At 38.2% G+C, this 27,189-nt stretch overlaps 1 protein-coding gene across 3 annotated transcripts; it reads left to right on the top strand.

The window, feature by feature from the left end:
• LOC108704332 lies at positions 1-25,170 on the top strand. 3 transcript variants are annotated; one of them, XM_018240827.2, is made up of 4 exons: positions 1-232; positions 6,330-6,375; positions 6,460-6,660; positions 22,989-25,170. In XM_018240827.2, the coding sequence occupies exons 1-4, from the start codon at positions 176-178 to the stop codon at positions 23,363-23,365; spliced, it is 681 nt and encodes a 226-aa protein (XP_018096316.1). In that variant the 5' UTR covers positions 1-175; the 3' UTR covers positions 23,366-25,170. The 3 variants fall into 3 exon arrangements, with proteins under 3 accessions (XP_018096316.1, XP_018096318.1, XP_018096317.1); XM_018240829.2 differs by lacking the exon at positions 1-232 and adding an exon at positions 473-626; XM_018240828.2 differs by lacking the exon at positions 1-232 and adding an exon at positions 607-743.
• The last annotated feature ends 2,019 nt before the right edge of the window (positions 25,171-27,189 follow it).

Here is a 27,189-nt window from a genome sequence, read left to right as displayed (position 1 = left end):
GGTTGTGCAAAAAGCAAACATACTCAGATCCTGTTCTGACCCCGCCACACACACAGCACTCACACTGGTCACGTCACCAAGAAAATTCTTTCACTTTTGACAGTCTTGTGATCACATCTCGTGAGAGAATGAAACTTCATTCAACAATTTAGATTTTCATTCTGCTTCATAGATCATGTTTGTCTTCCAGAGATGTTGTTGCTGCTGCTGTGCTGCAGGCAGTGAGGAAGAGGTAAGAAATTGGGGGATAAAAATATAGAAAAATTGGGCTTTTAGAGTAACTCCTTTTCGTAGATGTGCTGGGTGCCACCCTTTGCTTTAGAAGCTTCCTTATTGACATTATTCATTATACTGGAGAGAACTTTGCTTTATTATAATAGGAAATGGATGCAGGGACACAGACAGATAATTGCTACTCAGCAGGTTGTGTTTTCACAAGCACCCGGGGTTAAAGGTTACCCTAATTAGGGAATGTCGTTAGGGAGGGCCAGCAAGATTAGCAGATTAGCAGACAGTCGGCTCTGTAACTAGGGCAGAACTAACACAGGGTATGAAGGAATGTTGTGCAGGAAGCACGTTCAGCCATTACCAAATCTACAAACAAAGATTCCCTCCCAGCAGCACAGGTGGGTCAGTGTGCTGCATAAATGCCTTGGCCGGAGTCCCTAATCTAATGCTACTCTGCAGTAAAATAATTTTTATACCGTTTGAGTGGATTTTGATCTAATGACACTTTTATGGAGGTAAAATAAAATCTGCACATTGAATTAGAATTAAAATAGCATGTAAAATGGTCACTCATATTTAAACCATTTAGACATTTTAAAGGGGTTGTTCACCTTAAAATTAACTTTTAGCATGATGTAGAGAGTGATATTCTGAAACAATTTGCAATTGGTTGTCATTTTTTTAATTGTCTGTGGGTTTTGAGTTATTTGGCTTTTTATTCAGCAGCTCCAGTTTGTAATTTCAGCAATCTGGTTGCCAGGGTCCAAATTACCCTAGCAACTATGCATTGCATATGAATAAGAGAGGCCTGAATAAAAAGTAGCACTAACAGAACCTTACAGAGCATTTATTTTTAGATGGGTCAGTGACCCCTATTTAAAAGCTGTAAAGAGTCAGAAGAAGGCAAACAATTCAAAAACTATAAAAAAAAATTAAGGTCAACTGAAAAGCTGCTTAGAATTATCTATTCTATAACATACTAAAAGTTAACTTAAAGGTGAACCACCCCTTTAAACTATTTAGACTTTTTAAACCAGTGTTTCATGATGGGTGTAGCATCAAGACTGCAACCCTTCTCCTTCATTACTTTACCCAGCAACTTCCAAACCAATTATTTTTCCCTGATAAAGAGAAGGCCACAATTGACGTTTAATTAACCATAAGATTTTGCATCAATTAACATGTCAAAGAAATCATCCAAGCCACTCTTAAAGGCATTAACTGAATCAGCCATCACTACATCCCCGGCAGTGCATTCCACAATCTCACTGTGAAGAACCACCAACATTCAAATGAAAGTTCTTTTCAGACACAACATAATCAGACACACCCTGACTGTCACCAGATATGCCCCTAATGTAACAGGACACATCCCTAACATCACTGCTTTTTTGTGTGACTTCCCCTTCTCCTCCTGGCACCCTTGAACTGGCCAATCCCCACCTAGCCCAGAAAAAAGGGGGAGGGGAAAGAGACAGGCTGCCCTCTTAACATAAATCATGTCCTACTTCGCTACACGGGGTCCCCTTACATTCATGATAAGTGTATTTTTGTTGGGAGGGAGGGTTATGAACACAACATACAGGTATTACAAAATGTTCCATTTACAACCACTCTTTGCAGTCTATCTTTAGCCAGTTCTCTATCCAGGTACAAATAATATGTTCCAGCCAACATTCCTTAATTTAACCAGTAAACTTCTGTGTGGCACTGTCGAGGTCCCTGCTTACCTTCTCATAGAAAGATATTAAGTTAGTCTACCAAGATCTATTACGAATAGAACCATGCTGGCACAAACTCATAGTATTATGATTTGCTGTGATATCCAGTATCTTATCATTTATGAACCCTTCGAAAAGCTTTCCTACCACTAACTGGCCTATAGTTTTGAGACTTAGAACGGATTCCTTTTTGATTAGCTGCACCTTATTAGCAATTTGCCCATCTCTCTGCACTATGCCAGACCTCAATGAATCCTGAAAAATTAAGTAAAGAGGTTTGGCAATCACAGAGCTAAACTCGCTAAGTACCCTGGGATGAAAACCATCCGTCCCCGGACCTTTGTTTACCTTAACATGTTCTAGTCTCTAGAATTTCTTCATGTGTGAACCATGCATCATTAGTTGCATTACTATAATTATGACTATTAAAAAAGAAACCTTCATTAAGTGGTTCCTCATTTATGTAGACAGATGAAAAATATGAGTTCAGAAGCTTTTTTATGTTTTCATCAACCAGCTTACCCCCCTCATATATTAAAGGTCCCACCCCTTCCTGCTTCATTTTTTTACTATTAACATATTTAAAAAAATAATCTTGGATTCTTTTTACTGTTTGCTGCAATATCCTTTTTCATATCGATTTTAGCTTGCCTGATAGCTTCTTTGGCCCCCTTGTACCTTATAAATGATCCGGCTGACCCAGCTAACTTGAAAGCCTTAAAAGCACGTCTTTTCTTACCCACCTCAACACCAACACTTCTATTGAACCAAAACAGTTTTGCTTTGCAACCTCGTTCCTTGCTTACAAGGGGAATATACTGACATGTATAATTATGAAGCAGCATTTTAAAGACTTCCCATTTTTGTTCTGTGTTTAACCCTATGAAAAGCATTTTCCACTTAATATGTTGCAGAGATGCCCTTATACTGTCAAAGTTTGCACGTCTGAAATTTAGTGTTTTAGTTACTTCCTTATAGAATTGCCTCTGCAACAGAATCTCAAAGGAGACCATGTTATGATCACTATTCCCTAAATGCTCACCCACACAAATGCTAGAGATGAGTTCAGTATTTTTAGTTATTACAAGGTCCTCGAGTAGGTTCTTGAACGAGCTGGAATAAAAAGTTGCCATTCAGCATATTTACAAACCTACTAGCTTTCTCTGTCTTGGCAACCCCATTACCCCAGTCAATGTCTGGATAATTGAAGTCACCCATAGTAATAACTTGACCTAGTTGTGAACTATACGAGGTGGTTTATAGCATACGCCAATGATAATTTTCTTTGTAACTTTTTGCCTAGTCAAATCTCTACAAACATACTATTAATTACATGCTATTAATTCTAGGTTTCCCACTTTACCTGACAAACTCTGTGCATTTGCCAGCATACAGAAGAGGTTACTACTTTTACTTTTGAAATTTGCATTACTATGCAAATATGTTAAGTTAGTGTTAGTCTGTTTTCTTTGTAACAGAGGGACCTCCTTAGCTGGTGAACTGTATGCCCCCCCTCACTCCTCCCCTATGACCCCTTACTTATCCCACTGCCCGTCTACCCTAGCGTATAAAAACCTTTGTATTGTGACTACTCTTTATTGCCATTTGGCCAAACGGATGATGGATCATTCCGTAATTTGGAACTTCATACTCTTCAATATCAAGAATATCAAGTAAACATTAAATAAACCCAATAGGCTGGTTCTGCTTCTAATAAGGATTAATTCTATTTTAGTTTGGATCAAGTAAAAGGGACTGTTTCATTATTACAGAGAAAAAAGAAATCATTTTTAAAAAATACAATTATTTGGATAAAACCGAGTCTATGGGAGACTGCCTTCTCGTAATTCAGAACTTACTGGATAATGGGTTTCTGTATAACGAATGCCATACCTGTATAGGTAATCTTTAATGCATCAAAATCACAGGATTATCTGTCAGAATGGCCAACAGATTTGCCACGTATACCCTCTATTTGCCATTAATACCCTAAATTCTGTGGCTGTACATTGCATATACTGCTGCCACTACACTTACCTTAGATACAAACTAGCAATGGTGGGATACTTACTATATAACCCTCAGCATTTATTCAACACTTTACTGTATTTTGGATCTGCAGTTGCTAAACTATTATGAGGGAATGTAATAAAAGTCGCAAAGAGCAAAACAATTAGCACAAATAAGAATGAAAAGTCTCATTTCGCAATGTAATACTCTTCCTTAAACTGTTATTACATTGCCAATTTTTATTGCGCATTGCGAATTTTTATTCCTTATTGCCCACTTTTAAGAAGTGCTTGAAGGTGTCGTAATCCTTTGGAGCAAACATAACAACTTTTTCAGTAATACGTTTTATTACATTCACTGCGCACTGGCGCAAACTATAAAACTCGCAAACCTTCTTCCACTGTCGGAAGTGGTCGCTATACAGTTTCCGGGTTCGCAAAAGCTATATTAAATTTGCACAAAGGCAAATTTATTCGCACAGAGGCATAACTTTTCGTCTTGCGAATATATTTTTCCGTTACCGACTTTTATTACATTCCCCCATTAATGTTCTAATTCGATTATTGAAATGTGGAGTTTGGGCTGACCAAAGCAACGGTACTAGACGTGCACTCTATTGCCTATAAAGAAAGTACAGATCTGGGTGCATGCATAACAGAAATTGTATGCCATGTGACTGAAATTGCAAACATACAACAGCCCTGTGTTGATATACTGGAAATTCCAGCTTGCAACAGAAAAGTAGTCAGATAATGGTGACACCCTGCATGGAGAGAAAGATGTTCATACAGATTAAGATTACAAAGCAAAAGACAAAATGACTATACTTCACACTCAGACTGTATCTAAACTCATGAAGAACATGTACAGTACAATGTACACACTGGATTTATGGACATGCAGTAACAGAAAATAATGATGTTTAGAGAACATAAAGACAAGCATTAATTGCTGTCACTTATTGGTGGGGGCATGGAGCCATGTAAGATCAAGTAATAAATGCATTGGCCTTCTGTGTAACACATAAAACTGAACTGGTAAACACATGTTTAAAAAATCATGGGTACAAAACCTCTGTGACATTAGCACCCCAAAGTATGCCATCTACTGTATGTATCCAAAATCCTCTGGACCTGGGTTTTTTTTGATAAGGGGTATTTCTGTAATTTGGTTTTTCATACCTTAAGTCTACTAGAAAATCATGTAAACATTAGATAAACCCAAAAGGCTGGTTTTGCTTCCAAAAATAATTAATTATATCTTAGTTTGGATCAAGTACAAGGTACTGTTTTATTATTACAGAGAAAAAGAAAATAATTTATAAAAATTTGTATTTGGATAAAATTGAGTTCATGGGAGATGGCCTTTCCATAATTGGGAACTTTCTGGATAACAGGTTTCCGGATAACAGATCCTATACCTGTATCACCTTGTGATTAGAATTCTACTAGATAGAGCAGCCAATCATTACCCTCAGTAAAGAACAATGTCACCCTGCTCATCTGGCTTGGTGTTCCAGTTGTATTTTTCACAGTGGTTGCAGGGAGCTACAGCAAGAATAGTGTTATGTGCCGTAGCAGACTCTTGTGCTACTGCAGGTGTGGGATCCATAATCCGGAAGCCTGTTAGCCATAATAACCTGTCATTAAAAAAATCCAATTTCCATAGTAATGCTGGTGTTACCATTTCTCAGTGGAGGTCTGCATGTTGCCACTGCTATACTGATCGTGCTTCAGATTCCACTACTAGTGATAAGGAAGTCTCTGTGTGTATATGGGTTTAGCCTTCTACAGCATTGTTCCAGTCCCAACAGCATGGAGCTTGAATGTGACACCAACATGTTCTGTAGCTCGGTTATATGATATTGAGAGGCAAATATTGCACCTCAAATGAGCTCTAACTACCGGTAGTTACAAATACAGGTATTGGAAATGTTATCCGGAAACCTGTTGTCCAGATAGCTCTGAATTACGGAAATGTTGTCTGCCATAGACTCCATTTTATCCACAATAATCCACATTTTTCTCTGTAATAATAAATCAGTACCTTGTACTTGATCCAAACTAAGATATAGTTAATCCTTATAGGAAGCAAAACCATCCTATTGGGTTTATTTAATGTTTACATGATTTTCTAGTAGACTTAGTGCATGAAGATCTAAATTACAGAAAGATCCATTATCCAGAAAAAAAACCCAAGTCCCGAGCATTCTGGATAACAGGTCCCATACCTGTTTATTTATTTTGATTACATTCTTGTGTATCTCTATAGTAAATCATAATTCAGTGAACCAATTCTTATCTGTGCTTAAAGTCAGGTTACATAGTGTACAAAGCTGTACATTGTTTGAGCTTCTGTCTTTTTTTTCAGAGCACCCCTTTTGCACGAGAAAGAAGAAGCCAAAAGGCAGTCAAGAGTAAGCTATTTTCCATGCCATATTTTAAAGCCATGATTACAAACAGGTAGGATGTAGTCTTACTTTGTGTATATCTTCTCTCAGCTCTTAACAAAGGTGAAAAGTTAGTTATGAAGCATGTTAATGTGCCAAGCATTGATAACCAGTTTGCAGAGATTGGCAACCTCTACAATGATCAGGTGGAGCACCATGAGACCATGACACAGTGTATCATCCGCCTGGCAAATATCAGTGCCTCGTCTCCTGACCTCACCACCTGTATACAGAGGCTGAAAGAAAACTATCGTAAGTAGACGTCTGTTACTAAGTATAAAAGTACCGGGATATTCTTATCATTGTAATATATACAAAGTGGTGTTCTGCTGTCTTGCTGAACTGTAAACCTAGAATAATTTTCACTGAACTTTGGGCATGGGGAGATAGCTAACCAAATGTCTACATTTGATTCATCTGTGTGTGTTTAAATGATAAAACTATAAAGTGTAAGGATAACAATGAGGTTACAAGTGACATAGTTCTGCATGGATATTATGTAGAAGTGTTTATACCAGGGATACTATTTTCAGCTACTCTCAAAGGGTAGAGCACTGCTACTTGCCCCTCCTCACCTCATTTGGGCCTTTGGAGATGTATTGAAAAAAGGGGCTACAGGCTGTACACATACACAAAATGACACGTATGCATGCACACAGAAACTTGGGGGCCAGTGGTTCTTATAAAGAACCAGTAAATGTACTGATGAAAAACAATAGAAAGCACTTGTATAGTTACTCAGCTGCATAGTTAGATCAGGTTGAAAAAAGATCAAAGTTCAACCCCTCCAAATGAAAAGAACTGGAGCCCAAAATTGCACTGCATACTAAAGATGAGGCCTTACCAGGGACCTATAAAGAGGCAAAACCTTGCATTTACTGCATCAACATTAAACCTCATTTTCCAGTTTGCTGCCCAGTTTTCCAATTTAGTCAAATCACTCTGCAAAGTGGCAGCATCCTGCGTGGAATCTACAGTGCTGCACAATTTTGTATCATCAGCAAAAATACACCACAATATATGAGTGGGACAATATCACACCATGCCAACTCAGGCTACAGAAACGTTCCCCAAGCATGGTAGGAGTCTCACAATGTGCTCCAAGGGATTTTTGTTGACTATTCTCAAGCCCTGCCTACTGGAGACCCAACAGTAGTGATGGGCGAATTTATTTGCCAGGTGCGAATAAACGGACGCTGGCGTCAAAAAAATTTACGCTGTTTCACAAATTTCTCGCTGTTTCGTGAATTTCGCGCAAATTCGGTGCAAATTCTCCCATCACTACACAACAGTTTAGTGGGTATAACCTAGAAAACTACCTAACATGTCAGTCCCCTCAGTGGAGCACATAAACTGCTCTTACTAGCTTACACTGTCTATCTCACCACTCAAACAGAAACTACCTTTCCATCATTCAAAGGGTCCCGTATTCCCAACCTCATTTTGACATAATTTAGGGTTCAATCTTCTTAATGAGGTTTCCTGTGGGGTTCATATGGACATAATTATATGTTACTTCCCCTATGGACTAGGAGAGGAATTTTCCATAATACCCCTTGGCCAATTGGGAACATCTCCCTCCCACATGGCATTAATAGCACTTGCTCACAGCGAGACTGGTTAATTCTATCATATTCCCTACACTAAATTAGCAGTGGGCAGGTAAATAAATATTGATTTGAGCAATGTTGGATAGGGGCACTCGGGGCCCACCGGGGCTGCAGCACTCTCCTGGCAGCCACTGTGGGCCTGTTCCTGACTTCCAAACTCACTCCCGCTCTGCGTGTCGCATAACACCTTACACCTGTTTCTTTTCTGCTGGGGTTGGCTGATGGGGGGAGCAGACCGGGGCCCACCAAGTTTTTTTCCTGTGTCCCGTCAGCCCAGTCCAACCCTGGAAAGTAAAGTAAGTAAAGTAAGTAAAGAAGTAGTAGCTTGTAGTAGAGTAAAAAAGTAGTAGCTTGTTGAGTATTATAAATTGTATAAGTACTGTTGAGAAAGATGCATATTCGCCTCTGGATACAAATGTTCTCTGTATGAAGCTGCTTCAAATCTAATTAATATGGATAGTCTATAGATGGTTCAACAAGAACTGTGGTCATCCAGGAAGACAGGCCACCACCAAAGCAGTGATTCTCTTAACCACAAACTTCTGATTCGAAAAAGCACACTCTCTGCCTACTTTCTGACATCTGTGCTCTTCTTTCATCGGTTGAGCTGGGAATACAACATAATGAATAGATCATGCAGAAGCTGGCTACTCTGCCAAGTCTCTGTTTTCAATAAGGCCTGAGATGAAAAATAACAATTGGGAATTGAGGATGGATGCCTAACCTGGGGGAGATTTCACTGCTAAACTGTCTAAATCTTTGCTTTGTGTCATTTCAGTAGAAGACAATCACTGCCTTTATTTAATTTTTGTTTCAGATAGACTGGGAAGCCTTTCTAAATTCTGAAAATAATCAAAAGATTATAATTTGCCCTGAAGGGTGACTCCATACTTAGAGCGTATAAGTCAAGGTTTCTTGGAACTATGAAGGCAAATTAAAATATATATATATATATGTTTTTGAAAATGTCATAAATAATGTATATTGTATTACCTGAAGATTGCACTGCAGTACATAAAAATAGCAAATGTAGTGTAATGAAAGAAACTCACCCTGGTGGTCTAGGGGTGCGGCGGGGACGCCCGCCATGCCGCTCTTCTTTCTGCTCTGTTGCTGATCCTTAGGGTGCGCTCGCCCACTTTTTTGTCTTCTTTATAGACGCGGACGCACTGGCGTGATGACGTCAAAGCACAGAGGCGCGCAATGGCGCGAAATTCAAACGCTCAAAAGGGATTTTTGGCTTGCAGATCATTGCCCTTGATAAGAGTTTGTTCCTGGTGCTTCTGAACATTTGCTATCCTGTTTTTGAACCTGTTTTGATTCCTGTTGTGACCCCTGCCTGGCTTTTGACTATTCTGGCTTCTGGATCCTGACCCCTGCCTGAATTCCGACTACCTCATTATGCTTAACCCTTCTGATTGACTTCCTGGTTTGACCCTTGCCTGCTTGACTACGTTTATTCTCTGCCTGCCCCAACCCGGCCTGATCTGACTACTCTATTGCCTAACGCCTTGTACTACGACCTTCTGCCCAAAGACTCTCGCTAACAGTCGTGCCCCTCTGCCTATCCAGAAGATCTAGCCTTGCACCTCTCGTTTAAGTCCTGGTGGCATCCAAGTAGCTGAGGGTTCCTCCCGAGGCCAAAGGCGGTCACCCTACAGGTGAAGCACTAGCCGAGACCCGGGTGCTTGGCATTTGTTCTGGTGTTGGGTGCCGACCGTGACATGTAGCTATTATCCAATCACATGCCTTTTAAAAGTTGAAGCGAATTAAGTGTAACCTTGAGTTACTTAGCTTTTTATTCAGCAGTTCTCCAGTTTGCAGTTTCTGGTTGCTCGGGTCCAAATTACAATGAACAAGGGACTGGAATATGAATAGGAAAGGACCTGAATAGAAAAATGGTAATAAAAAGTAACAATAACAATACATTTGTAGCCTTACAGAACATTTTTTAGATGGGGTCTGTGACCCCTATTTGAAAGCTGGAAAGAAGAAGAAGGCAAATAATGAAAATAAACTATAACATACTATAAGTGTAACATAAAGATGACCAACTGAAAAATTGCTTAGAAATGACCATACTATAACATGCTAAAAGTTAACTTAGTGAACCACCCCTTTAAAAATTAATTAAAATATAAACTGGCATAGAATAGGTGGTGATAGAAAAGTATTAGGTAGAGAAAACATTAGCCTTGTGATATTTAGCAGTAACATATACTGAAAACTAATTCTGCACCCCACCCCCCACTTGTACCATCTTTGATTTGTATCAGTAAAGGCATCAGAGGTCTAATTCTCTAAAAATACATTTATATTTTTAAATTCCATCCTCTGTTATGAAACAGATTATTGACAGACCAAGTGTCAAGGGAAGGTACAGATGGAAAAGTCTTTCACTGGGCAAATGTTGGTTAGTGGTCACCTTTGACTTAACTTTTCATATATTTTAGAATGGCTAATTCTAAGCAACTTTTCAATTTGCCTTCATTTTTTCTATTTTTTTATTATAGTTTTTGATTATTTGCCTTCTTCTTCTGACTCTTTCAAGCTTTCAACTGACCCCATCTAAAAACAAATGTTCTTTAAGGCTACACATTATATTGTTATTGCTTGTTTTTATTACCTCCCTATTCTGGCCCTTCTCCTATTCAAATTGCAGTCTCTTATTCATTGATGCATGGTTGCTAGGGTAATTAGGTTGCTAGGGTAATTAGGACCCTATTAACCAGATTGCCGAAATTGCAAATTGCATAAATGCTGAATAAAAAGCTAAATAACTCAAAAACCACGAATAATAAAAAAATTAAATCCAATTACAAATTATCTCAGAATATGACTCTCAACATCATGCTAAAAATTAACTTAAAGGTGAACTACTCCTTTAAGATACTAAGTAGCAACAAACAGTACAATAGAGTTCTGAACAGACAACATCACAGAACAAGCACAGCTGGCAGCCATATCCTTTGTCCTCAATAGTGAATCAGGTAACTTTTAAAAGATATGTACTCATAGAACCCCAATACATCTTCCTCAGGGAAAAAAACGTAAAGTTCTAACTGAGCCTGTTGAGTGCGGAATTTTTTTTGCTTTTTTGTACACAGTTTACCCGCACCCAGGCATGCTGTGTTTTTGTTTGGTGAGTGTTGCTCCATGTTCCATTTTTATATATATATATATATATATATATATATATATATTATATATATATATATATATATATATACAACATACATAATACATACAATACAAAACAATACATACATACATACATACATACAACATACATACTACATACATACATACATACATACATTTAAATATACACATATATATAATATTATATAATACACATATAATATTGTGCAGAAATGAAATGTTTAGTACCAGGCTTGTTTCATTCATGCACAGATAAAACGGACTTAATCTGACGTTTTTGTGGGTTTGCCCATAAAAAAATGTAAAGCACCACTTTCAAATGGATGTAAAAAACCCCATAACATTAAGTTGTTTTATGGAACCTCTTTATCCAGGATACTGGGACCAAGATGGGAATCTTTATCCGTTACACCTGTAAGTCGTTTGGTATAAAGAAGTTGTAGTAAATTACATTGCCACCAGAGCTACTATAAAATTAGAGAGAGATTAGGGGCCCTTAACAGGATCATATATAATGACAGTTTGGAAGAGAGTAAAGAACTTTTAAAGATGGAAATAAAATATGTTTTCCATCTGGCACTGCAGACTATGTATCAAGCTAAAGGAGAGTCATTTTTCTATTTAAAATTGGCAACAAATTTTAATCATGTTATTTTCACCTTTTGGTGGCAACTGAACTATAGATACATTAGTTTGCAAGCCAAATTCAGTTAATCAGTAGCCTTATATTAATATTGTTTATGGGTATAATAATTGTGGGCAAATAAAATCAGTCTTCCTGCCCTTTTATGGGAATAATATAGAAATATGTTTGTAATTTTCATGTGCCATACTTTCCTTGGGACTGTCCTTTTTGTAAAGGATTTCCTATCTCGCCAGCTCTAAAGGCTTAATGCAGCTGAATCCCAGCTCCAGGAACTGTTGTTTCCAGATGGGAAAGTGATGAATAGTGCAGAATACATTTAAAAGGGTGGTTTGCCTTTCAGTTAGCTTTTAGTATGTTATAGAATGGCCAATTCTAAGCAACATTTCAATTGGTCTTCGTTATTAATTTTGTATAGATTTTTAAATATTTGCCTTCTTCTTCTGACTCTTTCCAGCTTTCAAATGGGGGGGGTCACTGACCCCATCTAAAAAACAAGTGCTCTGAAAGGCTACTTTGTATTACTTATTAGGCCCTCTTCTATTCATATTCCAGTCTCTTGTTCAAATCAATGCATGGCTGCTAGGGTTATTTGGACCCCAGAAACCAGATTACTGAAATTGCAAACTGGAGAGCTGCATCACTCTCTACATCATACTAAAAGTTAATTTAAAAAGTGAACAACCTCTTTAAGAGAGAGAGTTCCTTTTAAGAGAAAGATTTATTTTTTAAAAAAGGGTCACTAAATCTTCATGTCTTCTTCAGATCTGTGCTCAGTATAGGGCAGGGGTGTCCAAACTTTTTTCACCAAGGGCCATATGCGGTAAAATACACAAACAACCGGGCCACTCACTCGAGGTGAAGTACGTATTGCCTCACCTGGGTCTAGGGTCCTAGAGTTAAAGTACATGTAAAGCATTATTTTGGTCTTAGTATGCCTGCGTAGAGCGCCTTACCTCCAGCACCCTCACCACCACTTCTTTCCTGCCTGTATTGTGTCTTTCACCCAGCGGCCATTTTCCCTGCTATTACTGGCACTGGCTTTCTTTCTGCTCTAAAGGCGCATGTGCGCATAGCCCCTCGCACCTGACGTCTCATTGAACGCAGATTCCTCTCTACTCCGCATGCGCTGATCATGTGTGGGCCATATTCTGGTATATTTTCAGAATTTGCAGCGGACATGGGCGTCCAAGAAAATTTTCCAAGGGGGGCAAGTAAGCTACAGTAGTATCAAAAAGGGTAGGCATCCCGCCCGCAAACAGACAAATATATATGTGTGTGTATGTGGTGTCTGTATGTAAAATAATCACAATAGCCAAAGTTCATACAAGAAGCTATTAACAAATTTGCCCCAAGATCACAGATGTCTACAGTTCCTTTTTTCGTCTAACTTTCATTTTCTCTATGAGCAATATTTTTCATTCCTTTTCTGTTCTCTCTGTCTTCTTCCCCACCCACAACTTTCCTTTTTCTGTTAGTCTATTTTAATCTTCCTTTCTTGATGTTTTCTTTTATACCTCATTTTTTTCTCACCCTTTCCTTGCACTGTGGGAGCTCCAACCTAACAGCAGCTCCCCTTTTACTTCCCATCCCTGCTGGAGCCTACTGGCAGTGTTTGAAATGGACACAGTGACAGGGCAGAGCAGAGGCCAGCCTGAGCCATCTCGAGTCAGAGCCCATAGCAACCACAATTCACCTCAGCCCCAACTATCAATAAACGATACAACCCTGTGCCAGGGACATGGGGTCAACAGAGGTTGGTCCACTACTTGGGGCCGAGGAAGTAGGGAACACATGGAGGGAGAAGTATTCAAGCCGAATACTAGTGTTTCCGCACAGTTTTTCCCTGACCCCCAACCCCAGGGTGTGGTGGAACCGTGGCGTGCAAACTGATCTCCTCTGATTCATTACTCTCCTTGGCTCTTGCGATGAACTCCGGGGGCGGGGTGCTTTCCATTCAAAGGCCCCGCCCCCAAAACCAGGGGATCCAAAAATCCCTCCAGCCTCGGATGGGAGGGGGGGGGTAGGGGCGGCTTGTGGGAGGCATCAGGCAGAAAGTATCGCACCCGGCAGCACAATGCGTTCCATAAGCACAGCAGTCAGAGTCAGCCAGCAGCGCTATGGCCGCGGGCCAATTAAAAATGGATCGCGGGCCGCAGTTGGCCCGCGGGCCGTAGTTTGGACACCCCTGGTATAGGGGCTTTACACATTTTTGCATAGTTTAATGGTATCTTTGTGCACAGGTTTTGAGACCTAAGAGAGATGTTCCTGTTGCAGATACACCTGTCATGAAATTCAATATGTTAGAGGTAAACTTTAAAGGGGTTGTTCACCTTCCAACACTTTCTTTCAGTTCAGTTGGTTTCAGATATTTCACCAGAAATAAAGATTTTTCCAATTATGTACTTTCTATTTTCTATGTGTGTCTGTTTTTCTAATATTTGAGTGTAAAGTTCCATTTTTCAACTTCTAAAGCAGCTCTGGGAGGGAGGGTCGCCGACCCTGTAAACTGTTCTAAATTGACACATTTAGTTGATACATTTCTTATCTTTGTCCCTGCTGAGCATAATCCCTGAATTTCATTAAAGGCAACTCTTAAAAATGATACAGTAGTTGCTAATATTCCAAACATACTGCTGAGAAATGTATCAACTAGGGGTAGAACTACATGGGCGATTTAAGTCCGATCCTGCTGCATCCGACAGTAGTGTCATGTCGGATGCACACTGCTTGTACATCAGACATTCCTACAACTAATCTTATTTGCATTGCATTCTACTTGATAACAGTGTTTCGTCTTGTGACGTCAGATCGGACCTAAATCGCCCATGTAGTTCTACCCTTAGGGGCAGATTTATCAAGGGTCTAAGTGAAAATTTTAATTTTCAAGTTTTTTTAAATGGCCAAAAACTGTGAAATTTGACTAGGGAATTGTTAAAATTCGATTTGTTTTTTTAAAAATTCAAATTCGATTTTCAAAATTTATCATACACTGCCCCTTTAAGAACTTGAATTCGACTATCCATCACCTTAAACCTGCCAAATTGCTGTTTTAACCTATTGAAGACATCCTGGGATCAATTTTGAATTTCCGGGTCGATCCTATTCACCCAAGTTTACCAAATTCAGTTTTTTTTATAAATCGCAATTGGTCGAATTTCGAGTTCATGGGAGTTTATGGGAGTTTTAAATAACTCCCATGAATTTGAAATTCGACCCTTGATAAATCAGCCACTAAATGTTGCAAAACTGTAACCATTCAGAACCTGCACCTGAATTACTGAGCTACCAGACTAAAACACCAGAGACAGGAACATTCAACTTTAAACTTAGGGGCAGATTTATCAAGGGTCAAAGTGAAAATTTTAATTAGAATTTTCAAGTTTTTTATGGCCAGAACTGTCAAAAATTCAAATTTTTCAAGATTTTCAAGATTTATCATACACTGACCCTTTAAGAACCGAATTGCTTTTTAGTCAATGGAAGACATCCTGGGATCAATTTGGAGTTGTTTGCAGCTTTCCTGACATTCGAGTTTTTCGAATGTTTGGGTTGAAACCTATTCACCCGAGCTTGGAAAACTCGATTTATTTAATACATTTTGATTGGGCACATTTCAAGTTCATGGGAGTTTTTAAAAACTCCCATGAACTCAAAATCTGTCCTGTTTCACTTTGCTGCAAAATTCCCAAAACTGCACAAAAATGGAGAAAAGTTTTGTGAAACGCAAAGTCAATGGGTGTCAAAATTTATGAACAACAATTTTCCTTGCTCCAAATGCATTAAAATCAATGGACATTTTTTCTTATGGTGATTTTCTGTCCAAATGCAGTAACGTCAATGGGCGTTTTTTCTTATGAGCATTTTTTCTCTGTGACTTTTTCGTCATGGCAAATTTTTCTATGGGAAATTTTTGCCGCAGTTTCGCTAAAAAATTTACAATGCAGAATTTTGACTTCAAATGCATGGCAGGCACTACCACTATTTACAAATCATGGTCTTTAGTGATGTATTTATCCAGCCTATATGCCTCCATCAGCCTGCCCCCCAACATGAATACAGTGGTACCATAAACAGTGCTGTAATCATGGGGGGCAGAAGTCATTGTGCTACATTCTGTTGCCCAAAAGTCTGAGTCCATATTGCAAAGTGTAGGGCAGAGAGCAAACATACAAAATATGGGATCTTGCACCTGTTTTCGGCATCCAGTTCTATACTTTGCGAATTATGAAAATTATGAGTTTTCCAAATCGGTTGTATTGTGGGCGTGTTTTGTATTATTTGATGAGCAGCATTTGCAGGTCACCAGCAAATGCTATAGAGGATTACATTTTAATAGTGGTACAAAAGTTTGCACTCTGATATCTCTTGATAAATGTAATTTCCTGTTGTTAAGTTATCATCACTATATCCTGATTGTACTTACCATTACAGTACCTGAGCACTAATACTGTTGACTTGTGAACTGTAAATTCAATGACTGATGTAATATAAATTATGGATTCAAAATCTGTGTCTTTCAGCACTTAGGGAGTAAAACAGAAAACCGCAGAACTGATATCCTAGAACTGACTTTGGCTATTGTACAGTTATTCTTTTTTTCTGTAGGCCGTGAAAATAACACTGAAGGATGCATTACTATGTAGAACTCCCCAAACAGCATTCAGTTTGCTTGAGTAGAACATAGTAGGCCTGTGTTAAAGTGATTGATGCAATAACTTTTGCCAGCAGGTTAATTATCTTTTGTAACAGTGTCTCTGTTGCATGTTGTGAATAAGTCACTGTTTGCCGGAGTGCTACAGTTTTGCCTCCAAGTTTGTTACCGGTATATTTTTTTTGCCATATTTTTTTTCCAGATTTATCCCTTCACTGCTAGAATCTGTCAAACAACATATGATTTCTTGGTTATGCAAGCTGAAAATATGTTGTTTGTTATGGGGACAGATCACAATACCAGACCAATTCCAGGTTTTGCACATGTATCTCAAGTAGACACCTATTTTCTCATGTCCATTAACAGGTGACATAAGCCGCATCACCCAGCTCCTTACCTCTTAAAGGGCTGTTCACCTTTGAGTTAACCTTTAGTATGATGTAGAGAGTGATTCTGAAACAAGTTGCAATTGGTTTTCATTTATTATTATTTGTGGCTTTTGAGTTATTTAGCTTTTTATTCAGCAGCTCTCCATTTTGCAATTTCAGCAATACAGTTGCTAGGGTTCAAATTACCCTATCAACCATGCATTGATTTAAAAGAGAGACTGGAATATGAATAGGAGAGAGCCTGAATAAAAAGACAAGTAACACCAAGTAGCCATAGCAATACATGTCAGAATTTTTGTTTTTTGGATGATGTCAGTAACACCCAGTTGGAAGTTGGAAAGAAGGAAAATAATTTAAAAAATATTAATAACAATAATTGCCCATTCTATACTACTATAATATAAAAAGTCAACTGTGGAACACCCCTTTCACCGACCTGGATAACAGGTCCCATACCTGTATAACAAAGCACAGCATGTTTTTAAACATAAAATGTTACATCAGGTTTAAATCATCTTTTATACTGATATAGACAGCACCGGTCTTAGAAATCTTGGAGTTGGTCTTCATTTTTTATTTTGTCTAATTTTGATGATTTAGCATTTGGATTATTTCATCCTAAACATTTTAAATGCCATGTGGTTGTTGGGGTCAACATATTTATTCACTTGTTTAATTTGTTTTCCATTCAGACCCCTTCAAGTCATTTTGAATTTAGTTTTTTTTGCTAGAGTAAGTGAGAGAATTGAAGAACTGCAGAAGAAATAGTAGAATAACTTTGAAACTACATAAAATCATTTGCAAATTGTTAGAATATGATTATCTACATTGTACAACTATGGGACCTGTTATCCAGAATGCTCAGAACCTGGGGTTTTCCAGAAAACCAATCTTTCCTTAATTTGGATCTTCATACCTTAAAGGAGAACCAAAACCCCTCCCAATTAGAAAATACCCACCCTACCTACAACCCTAGATAGTCCCCCAACCTGATTCCCCCACATAGTTCATTACCCCTGAAAGGGTCCTGAATACATTGCTCATGTATCAGTGCAGAGTAAGCACAGCAGAGCTCATGGGCACCATCTTCCGGTCTTCTTCGGGTCCTCTGCATTCCCTTTGGCAATTCACTGCACTTTTGGTGCATGCACAAATGCATTACAAACTTGAAGACTGCTCCAACTGCGCATGTGCCAATACGGCGCTCCCTTAGAGATATGTATATCTAATCTATGGTAGTAGGTAGGAGCTTTTCTTTAAGTCTTCTAGAAAATCATGTACACATTAAATAAACCCAATAGGCTGGTTTTGCTTCCAACAAGGATTAATTACCGTATATACCCGAGTATAAGCCGAGTTTTTCAGCATCCAAAATGTGCTGAAAAAGTCTACCTCGGCTTATACTTGGGTCAGCGGTACCCGACCCTAGTAGCTGAGATTGCAGTCACTTTTAATCATTCCTATACCAACAGTACACTTGGGGAGAGACTGCAATATCCCACAATGCCCTCTGTTGGTTATATGAAAGAATAACAGTGCGCCCTCTGTTGGTTATATGAAAGAATAACAGTGACTGCAATATCACACAGCACCATCTGTTAGTTATATGAAAGAATAACAGTGACTGCAATATCACACAACGCCATATGTTGTTTGTATGAAAGAATAACAGTGCGCCCTCTGTTGGTTATATGAAAGAATAACAGTGACTGCAATATCACAGAGCGCCATCTGTTGGTTGTATGAAAGAATAACAGTGCGCCCTCTGTTGGTTATATGAAAGAATAACAGTGACTGCAATATCACACAGCACCCTCTGTTGGTTATATGAAAGAATAACAGTGACTGCAATATCACACAGCGCCATCTGTTGGTTATATGGAAGAATAACAGTGACTGCAATATCACACAGCGCCATCTGTTGGTTATATGGAAGAATAACAGTGACTACAATATCACAAAGCACCCTCTGTTGGTTATATGAAAGAATAACAGTGACTGCAATATCACACAGCGCCATCTGTTGGTTATATGGAAGAATAACAGTGACTACAATATCACAAAGCACCCTCTGTTGGTTATATGAAAGAATAACAGTGACTGCAATATCACACAGTGCCATCTGTTGGTTTTATGAAGATTAACAGTGACTGCAATATTACACAGCGCCCTCTGTTGGTTATATGAAAGAATACCAGTGACTGCAATATCACACAGCACCCTCTGTTGGTTATACGAAAGATTAACAGTGATGGCAATATCAAACAGCACCCTCTGCACATGGTAGTGGGACAGTGGGACAATGCACACAGTAATCCGTTTGGCAATTCTCTGTCACCATCAACTTTGCAAAGAAGTCCGGTTGATCGCTGGGGGGTCGCTTTGGCAGAATGTGCGCTGCTGGGAGACAGGGTTGTAGTTGTGTCTAGGCTTATACTAGAGTCAATAAGTTTTCCCAGTTTTCGTAGGTAAAATTAGGTACCTCGGCTTATACTCGGGTTGGCTTATACTCGAGTATATACGGTATATCTTAGTTTGGATCAAGTACAAGGTACTGTTTTATTATTTCAGAGAAAAAGGAAATCATTTTAAAAAAGTTTGATTATTTGAATAAAATAGAGTCTATGGGAGATGGCCTTCCTGTAATTCAGAGCTTTCTGGATAACAGATCCCTTACCTGTATTTACATTTCATCATAAGGTGAAAAGGTGTAAAGTTTATTTCACCAGCAGTGCATAATGGGACATCAGAGAGGAAAAGGCACTGATGCAGTAGATACTGTAAGTAACCCCTAGAATGCACAAAAAAAAATAACATGCTGATTAGTACTTAAGGTGAAACTAAAGAGCCATTACCTATGTCAAACAAACTGATTATAATACATTGTCTGCATCCAAGTGACTTTTAACTTACCAAACACACAAGAGAAATGTTTTTTTTTTCATAACATAATTTTTACTTTTTACCAATAGCTCAATTCCGTTTCATGACATATAGTTTTCTCTACTTGTATAATGTTTATTTCAATATTGCTGAGCCTTATAATGTGATTATAACACAGCATTCCAATGATATAAAGCTTTTTTGTGACAAATGGAAAGGTATGAAATGTTATATTCATGACATATTTTTATGCATATTGCCAAGATCTGCTTTCTCTGGTTAAAATGGTTTGTTTAGATTGAGATTCTGAGACACCACCGACTGAAGTGTTTACAATTTCATTATGCAGTAATATGTTTATTTTCTTGAGCATGCATTGTCATTATAAACATTGATATTGCTGATCTAACTTTACATATACGGAATACTCACAAAATAAGTGAGTATGGCAGACAAAAGTGTGTCATCACAATTATATCCAGATTCATTGAACTAAGGTCTGAAAAAGAGAAAATAATGGAGACATTTTTTAGATCTCAGAATTTGTGGAATTGACCATTTTATACAAAGTAGAAATTGTGCTTCTCAAAACTCTCCAACTCAGCTTGGCCTCTGCTGACTAGGTCTATTGGCCTACAGGTCCACAGGTCTATCAATATCTTTTTGGTGTTTATTTAGATGGAGATTAGGATGGCTGAGAAATTCCACTAGGTGATATACAAAGTCATTATCCTCTGTGACCCAATTGTTAGCATCAATTCCTTGCATAAGTCTATGTGGTGAGAATATCCAGTTATATTTCTGCCATTTCATCTACAGATTATAGGAACCTACCATTTCTCCAGACCCTCTAACACTGCTCTAACTAAGGTGCATAAAACATGTCCAAAGTGCAATTTTTTTTCTCTACAATGCACCTGCTTTGTAAGTAGCACTGTCAGGCACATTGGTATCCTCTTGTATATTTTGACCTTGTGTATCTTTCAGGAAGCACAAAAGAGGATTTCAGAGGATGCAATGCAGAGCCCTGTTAAATATAATAAAAGCATAGCTATTTATATATTATGTATGTTAAAATAAATAATATACAACCTTGCATGTTCCATCCTAATGAAGAAATATGTATGTATGAAAAAAAATCTTTTTTTATACCAGCCTCCAAAATCCTTCAGGACTATATCAAATTTTCCCTGTCCGTATCCAGTTTGTAGCAACTGCAAATCAAAACCTCCTCACTGGCCGTAAATCTGTCCAGCCAGTAACAGAACGAGGAGAACATGTGGCCAAAATACATACAATTTTTAAACAAACCCACCCAAAAAAATAAGCTGAGGTCTTGCTTAGCTCCAAGTAGTTCATGAGGCAATTCCATTAGGTTAGCTTCTAATACACAGAGGGAAACCATTTGTACTAGTGAGCTGATTAATTATACTGAATGATGGGAAATCCAGAGGATTCTATATTAAACACAATGAGATGAAGAAACATTTCCCCAACAGGCTACTGAAGCTTTTGCAAACACAAACAATTCTATTTTTTTCCCTTTTACAACACTCTCTAATTCTTTCTGCACAATGGACATCTGGAAAGACCCATTAAATCTCCAGTGAAAATCCATATGAGGGAACAAAGCTTTTCAAAGTTTATTTTAGAAAAGCTGGAATTTTATAAAACATTATTTTTCCTCAACAGTCTTTATGCTTATTAATGTAAAATTTACAAATGGATATTGACTATGTTATATGCTGCAATATGGCAGCAAGAAAAATGAAGGTACATCTAACAAACTCTATAAACTGAACAAAAGTCTGAGTTCAAAGAAGAGGTGCAGCTCAAGAGAGGTCTTTCAAGAATGTGAGAGGAGGGAATGCGAGATTAAACATAGTGTAATGCTTAAAGTATATTTATTTCTGATGATGGAGTGGTAGAAAAACAGGAAGGCTTTGTAGGTTAAAAATTTACATTTACATTCTTTTTCGAATGGTAAAAGCATGCAAGGGCTGGCAGGGTTTTGTGGCACAATCTCTTTTCATTATTTTGTTAAAACACCAACAGTGCTTCCCCAATGGTATATACTGTATTTAGGGGGTTATGTAATGAAAGGCACCAAGTTTGCCCAGGAGCAATAAACCACAGCAACCAATTAGCAGGAAGCATTTACCGATCACCTGTTTAAAAGTAATTATCTTATTGGTTGCTATTGTTTACTGCTTCTGGGCAACCTTAGTGCCTTTAAATTACATATGGGGGTTTAAATCAGGCATTGATTTACGATAAGATTTTGTGCCAAACTTAAGATGGTCATACACAGGCCTAGAAACTGCCGACAGCTTATTGGCCGGTATATGGGGCCCTCCGACTGGCTTCCGCAATTGATATCTGATATCAGTTGATGGCTATTCCCATTGGATTGTGAGCCGCATCAGTTTGTTGATGCAGGCCTCAATCCCACCACCTGCATTCCTGTGATCCAATTGTTGGACCCTAGGGCCCACAATCATATCAGCCCAATATCGCCAACTCAAGGTGGGCATATCGGTGCAAGATCCACTCATTTGGCAACCTCTTCAAACAAATGCATCTGCCTATGTATGGCCACCTTTACACTTATTTTACTGTAAGTGTACAATCTGCTGTCCAATTGAGCTATGCATACCAAGAAGGGCCTCCTCAAAGTTCGGGAGCAGACAACCAGATAATATGCATTTGGAACTTCTGTCCCTACTACCTATACAATGAAAGCTCAAAGTCCTCATTAGGAAATGGTTCCAGTTCATTTTCCTCTGTTTAAAAATATCAGACCTGCACAGATCTACCCAATCAAAATATTGGACTCACTACCTGGACTCACTAAAGTTCTTACTACACTGTAATTCCTTACTTTTGCTTTCCCTTGAGGGTCAGCAAGGACTCCTGCCCTAGTTAGAACTCTCTTTGCAGACTCCTACTGCTTCATGTTATAAAAGAGCAAAGGTGGACATACATGGTAAAATGTTGCACCACCAAATGACCAAGGTAACCTGATTATTATCAAATTGATGGGGTATGAACTATTGTAGATTTACATTCACACTGCAAATATCACCTGTATATTAAATTCAACAGAAAATACTGTTTCATTGGTACAGTGTATTAAATAAACATATTTACAGTATATGCTTAAAGTAGATGTTGAACAAAATTATTCTTTTGTCATTTAAATGAAACAGTAAACCCATTTGTTGATTTCTGGTTTGCAGGTGACTATGATGTTAAAGTTCTGATGGAAGGGTATAATTTCTCTCTTCTGGTGAAAACGGAAAAGGAATTTCCAGAAGACTTAAAACAAGCACAGGAGATCATGAAAAATTTGAGTCGAGCATCCAAGCTTCTCATCAGTAACCAAACCAGACTGGGGGAGATGATGTTCACAGTTCTACAGTTGCAAAATAAGGTTGATATGAAGATTAGCATAACTGAGGCCAACACTGTTTACTTGGACCAAGTACGCCTAAAAGAAAACCTGGAAGAGAATCTACAAAAAACAGATAAAGCCAGACAACTGTCTAAAGAATATGAAGAAGATGCCAATAAAGTTATTAGAGAATTAGCTAAGATTTCTGGAGCTGCATTTTGAAATAATCAATGCTCTTTACTCTCTTTATCAATGCTCTTTACCTGGTTTTGCAAGATATACAGTAAATAGAAGCAAAAACTATTTGGTGCAGTAGGTGAAAGTAATCCAATCTCTGTTGAGTGTCAATAAAAGAAACAAACTCTGGGAACTTTTATAGTGATTTTCTGTAAAATGTGAGCCTGTTCAAAAATGGTAGATGCAATGCCACTGGTTTTACTGAAGCAAACTAGTTTAATCAACTGTTTCATCACAAATTCCAAGGTTGTGTTTGCATCACATTTTGCTCTGATATAGGGTATCTGATTTATGAGCACTAAATATGACAAATTAAACAAGATTGGCCCAGGATTAAATATTGAATAATGTCTGCAACCAAGTTATCTTTTACCCATGCATATAACCATGATGGTCTCTACTGCTTACAAGTACCTAATCTGGCTTTACAAGGTATGCCAGACAGTTGGTCATATCAAGCTGATTTTACAATCCTGTTCCAGGGACAATCATATTATGTCACATTATTCATATTGTTCAGATCAACCTACATCTACAAGACCTACATCCACAGCCAGCTGCAGCCCCTGATGGGAATTTTTAGTTTTCCTAATAATGATTTAAGCATTATGCTGGTGCTATTAAAGTGATTTATATGGAGCTTCGGTGTTATTAGGGTATAGTACATCACATTATTTTATGTTTTGTACCAGAATCCTCAGATGCATGATTACACTGTAGAAAATAGCAAACAATATTATGTAACTTTTTTTATTTTACTGGCGTTATGTACAGATTATCTTCTTGTTTGAACTTGTCTGTATATTTTTAATTGAATTATTGGCTAAAAAAGTGTTCAGAACACATAAAGTAATTAGACATAATAAACATTCCCACAGCTACAGTATATATTGCCGTAGGCAATGGTCAACCCGGTTAATGGGAGCAGAGTAATGTTTTTTTACTGATTATGAACAAGCTGGAAAACTGTTTTGTTAATAAAGTACATTAGTAAGACAGATTCTGACCTCAAGACTTTTACAAACCATTTCCAAATAGAAAATTAAAGATTGCTTAAGTAACAAGGAGAGTGCTGGTCAGGGAATAATACATATATATATTTGTCCTTTACTTAGAATAAAAGGGATTCCATTTCTGTATTTAACTGCTAGTGAAAAAGGCAAGTAGAAAATTCAGTGTCCCTCAAGTAGCTATAGCTGGTATTCATAATGTTACCAATACCAACTACGTAGCAACAATTGTAAACAAAGTCTTATTTATGAGTGTAAGTTGCAGAAAATTTAAAATACCATCCACCCACACTGGGTGGTCAAATCCAAGACTACAACTGACCACACCAACAACATACCAAATGCTACACATACACCTTGTTATGCCATTTTCCTAAGTGCGTTATCTCCTATGAAACTGAGCCATGTAAAAATGTACCCAATTAGCTTGTGTTTATTTTTGACTACTACGTAGTGCACTAAGATATCATAAGGGCATTATTTACACTGTAAACATGATATGCTAAAACGAGGGGTATCCCGACAGCTGTGGATAATTCAATTGAGCACTGTTTTAAACAAAGTCATTATACAAATTTAACCTGGAGTTTCATTAACAAAGCCCTTGATTCTCTCCACTGAGTTTTTCTGTGATTTAATTTATACCATTCTATAACCCTGTTAGAAATTTAATTCTGTATCAATTGGAAAGGGCCAATGTCCATTCTTCAAAAATATTACATGCACTCAAAGAACTACTTAAGTTAGACATATCATTAAACTGCCACTGTTGTGACAATGTTCCGATTCATTGTGTTTTTTTAATTATAAATGTTATATTTGCAAAACATGCTTTAGGCTACATGATATTACTAAGAAAACACTTAATAATCTCAAAGAGATAATCACTTCCTTCCTCTTTTAGTTAATCTCATATTTTTTTTTTTTAAATCTTTATTTTTTGTCAAGCAAAAAAGAAACATTACAGCAATTGCACATAGCCATTAAAGACATAGCCAATAAGTCAACAGTTCAAAAACACATTACTTTTGTTGCTGCTAAAGTTATCAAGACTTGCATAAGAACAAAAAGTCCTAAAAGTAGGCTAAGCAATGTATCTTTTCATAAAACAAACAGATCTATCTTCGGTACGCTGCTAGAAGCATACAATCTTAGTATAGTGCAATCTGATCAAAGAACATATAAAGGGGGGTAAGAAAAGGGGAGAAAGGGGGGAGAACAGTCCAGGCTTACCAATACACTCTGAAAAAGCAATGAATCACAATAGAAAGGAAGCAGTGTGACAATATAAATACAGTTTAGGCAAACTAAGTACCAAATGAGGCAAACAAATGCAGATAATAGCAGACATGAATTGAACTAAGAGGTGGCCCTGTCATGGTCTGGCAGAGAGCAGCCAACTAGGCGACCGGGTCTAGCCCCTTCCAAATAGTGATTCCACGGCAGCCAAGTGGCCCAGTGTTTCCGAATAGCTGTTTGGGTTCCATCCACCATTCAGAGATAGTAGGCACCAAAGTGGATTTCCACTTGCGTGGAATCAGGATTTTTGCAGCATTCAATGCATATTGAACCAAGGATTTATTGTAGAGGGATGTTGAAATGTCATTGTGGTGCAGCAATACCGCTGCCGCCGTCATCTCGATCTCTAGATGTAGCTGATCCTTGCATACAGACAGAAGCAGCGTCCAATATTTCTGAATTTCTGTACAGTCCCATAAAATATGGAGCAATGTGCCCCAACCAAGTCCACACGCCAGCAAATGTCCGAGACCCCTGGGAAGATTTTGTTCAATTTAGTAGGGGTATTGTACCATCTCGTCAGGATCTTGTAATTGCTTTCCAAGATGCGGCAACTCCTAGGACCAATACAGGATTTGAGGATCATCTCCTCTTGTTCCCGCTCAGAGAACGGATGGTTAAGGTCGTGGCCCCATTTAGCCAGATCTGGTTGTGGAGGCAGTCGCTCGTCAGTACCTGTCAAAAGTATCCGGTAGATAGATGAGATGTTACGTCTGACCGGAGCTGCTTGACAATACAGGGATTCAAATGTTGTAAAAATAGAAGTGCCCAAGGGCTGCGGGAGCTTAGGGCGAATAAAACTCGCCAACTGTTGGTAGCGAAAGAGTTCTGATGCAGGTAGATGTAATAACTCTTTGAGTTGCACCCAATGAGGTAAAATTCCCTTGGGGCATAAATGGAAAATTTGTGTTATTGTGCCTTGTTGCCAAAGAGATAGATAGCCCTTAGACACACCAGGAGGAAAGTCAGCATTATGCGTAAGAGGGGTCAGCAAGGATTTTGCCGACATAAGACCATTCCTTGTCTTAAGCATATCCCAAACATTGAGGGCATAAGTAGAAAGGTGATGTTGTGAATCAGTGTTTCGATGCTTCGGAGAAAGCCAAGGAAGAAGTTGCAGAGGCTGAGCTGAAAAGGTTTGTTCTATAGAGACCCAAGCTTTAGAGCGGCCATGATAAGTCCAATCCAAAATCCTTAGCAAAACACTTGCTTGATGATATTTGCTGAAGTCTGGTAAACCAGTACCCCCTCTAGTTTTAGGACGCGTGAGAATTTCGAATTTTATCCGAGGGCTTTTGTTATTCCACACAAAGTTCCGGATCAAGGAGTTCAAAAGTTTAAAGAAATCGAGCGGAGGTTTCATCGGAAGGGCCTGAAACACATATAACAAGCGTGGCAAAATATTCATTTTTACTGTATTAACTCTGCCAAACCATGACAAAGCCTTACCGGACCAATCACTCAAGTCACTCTTGATAGTCTGTAACAAAAAAAGATAAT

The sequence above is a fragment of the Xenopus laevis genome, chromosome 9_10L, assembly GCF_017654675.1.
Source record: "Xenopus laevis strain J_2021 chromosome 9_10L, Xenopus_laevis_v10.1, whole genome shotgun sequence".
NCBI lineage: Eukaryota > Metazoa > Chordata > Amphibia > Anura > Pipidae > Xenopus > Xenopus laevis.
This window is presented reverse-complemented; position numbering and strand designations above follow the sequence as displayed.

Excerpts from the sequence above, each read along its gene's own strand:
- LOC108704332 (XM_018240827.2), top strand. The coding sequence starts at position 176 with ATGTTTGTCTTCCAGAGATGTTGTTGCTGCTGCTGTGCTGCAGGCAGT. Across the intron at positions 6,376-6,459 it reads AAGCCAAAAGGCAGTCAAGA|CTCTTAACAAAGGTGAAAAG; the intron begins GTAAGCTATTTT and ends ATCTTCTCTCAG. Across the intron at positions 6,661-22,988 it reads GAGGCTGAAAGAAAACTATC|GTGACTATGATGTTAAAGTT; the intron begins GTAAGTAGACGT and ends TCTGGTTTGCAG.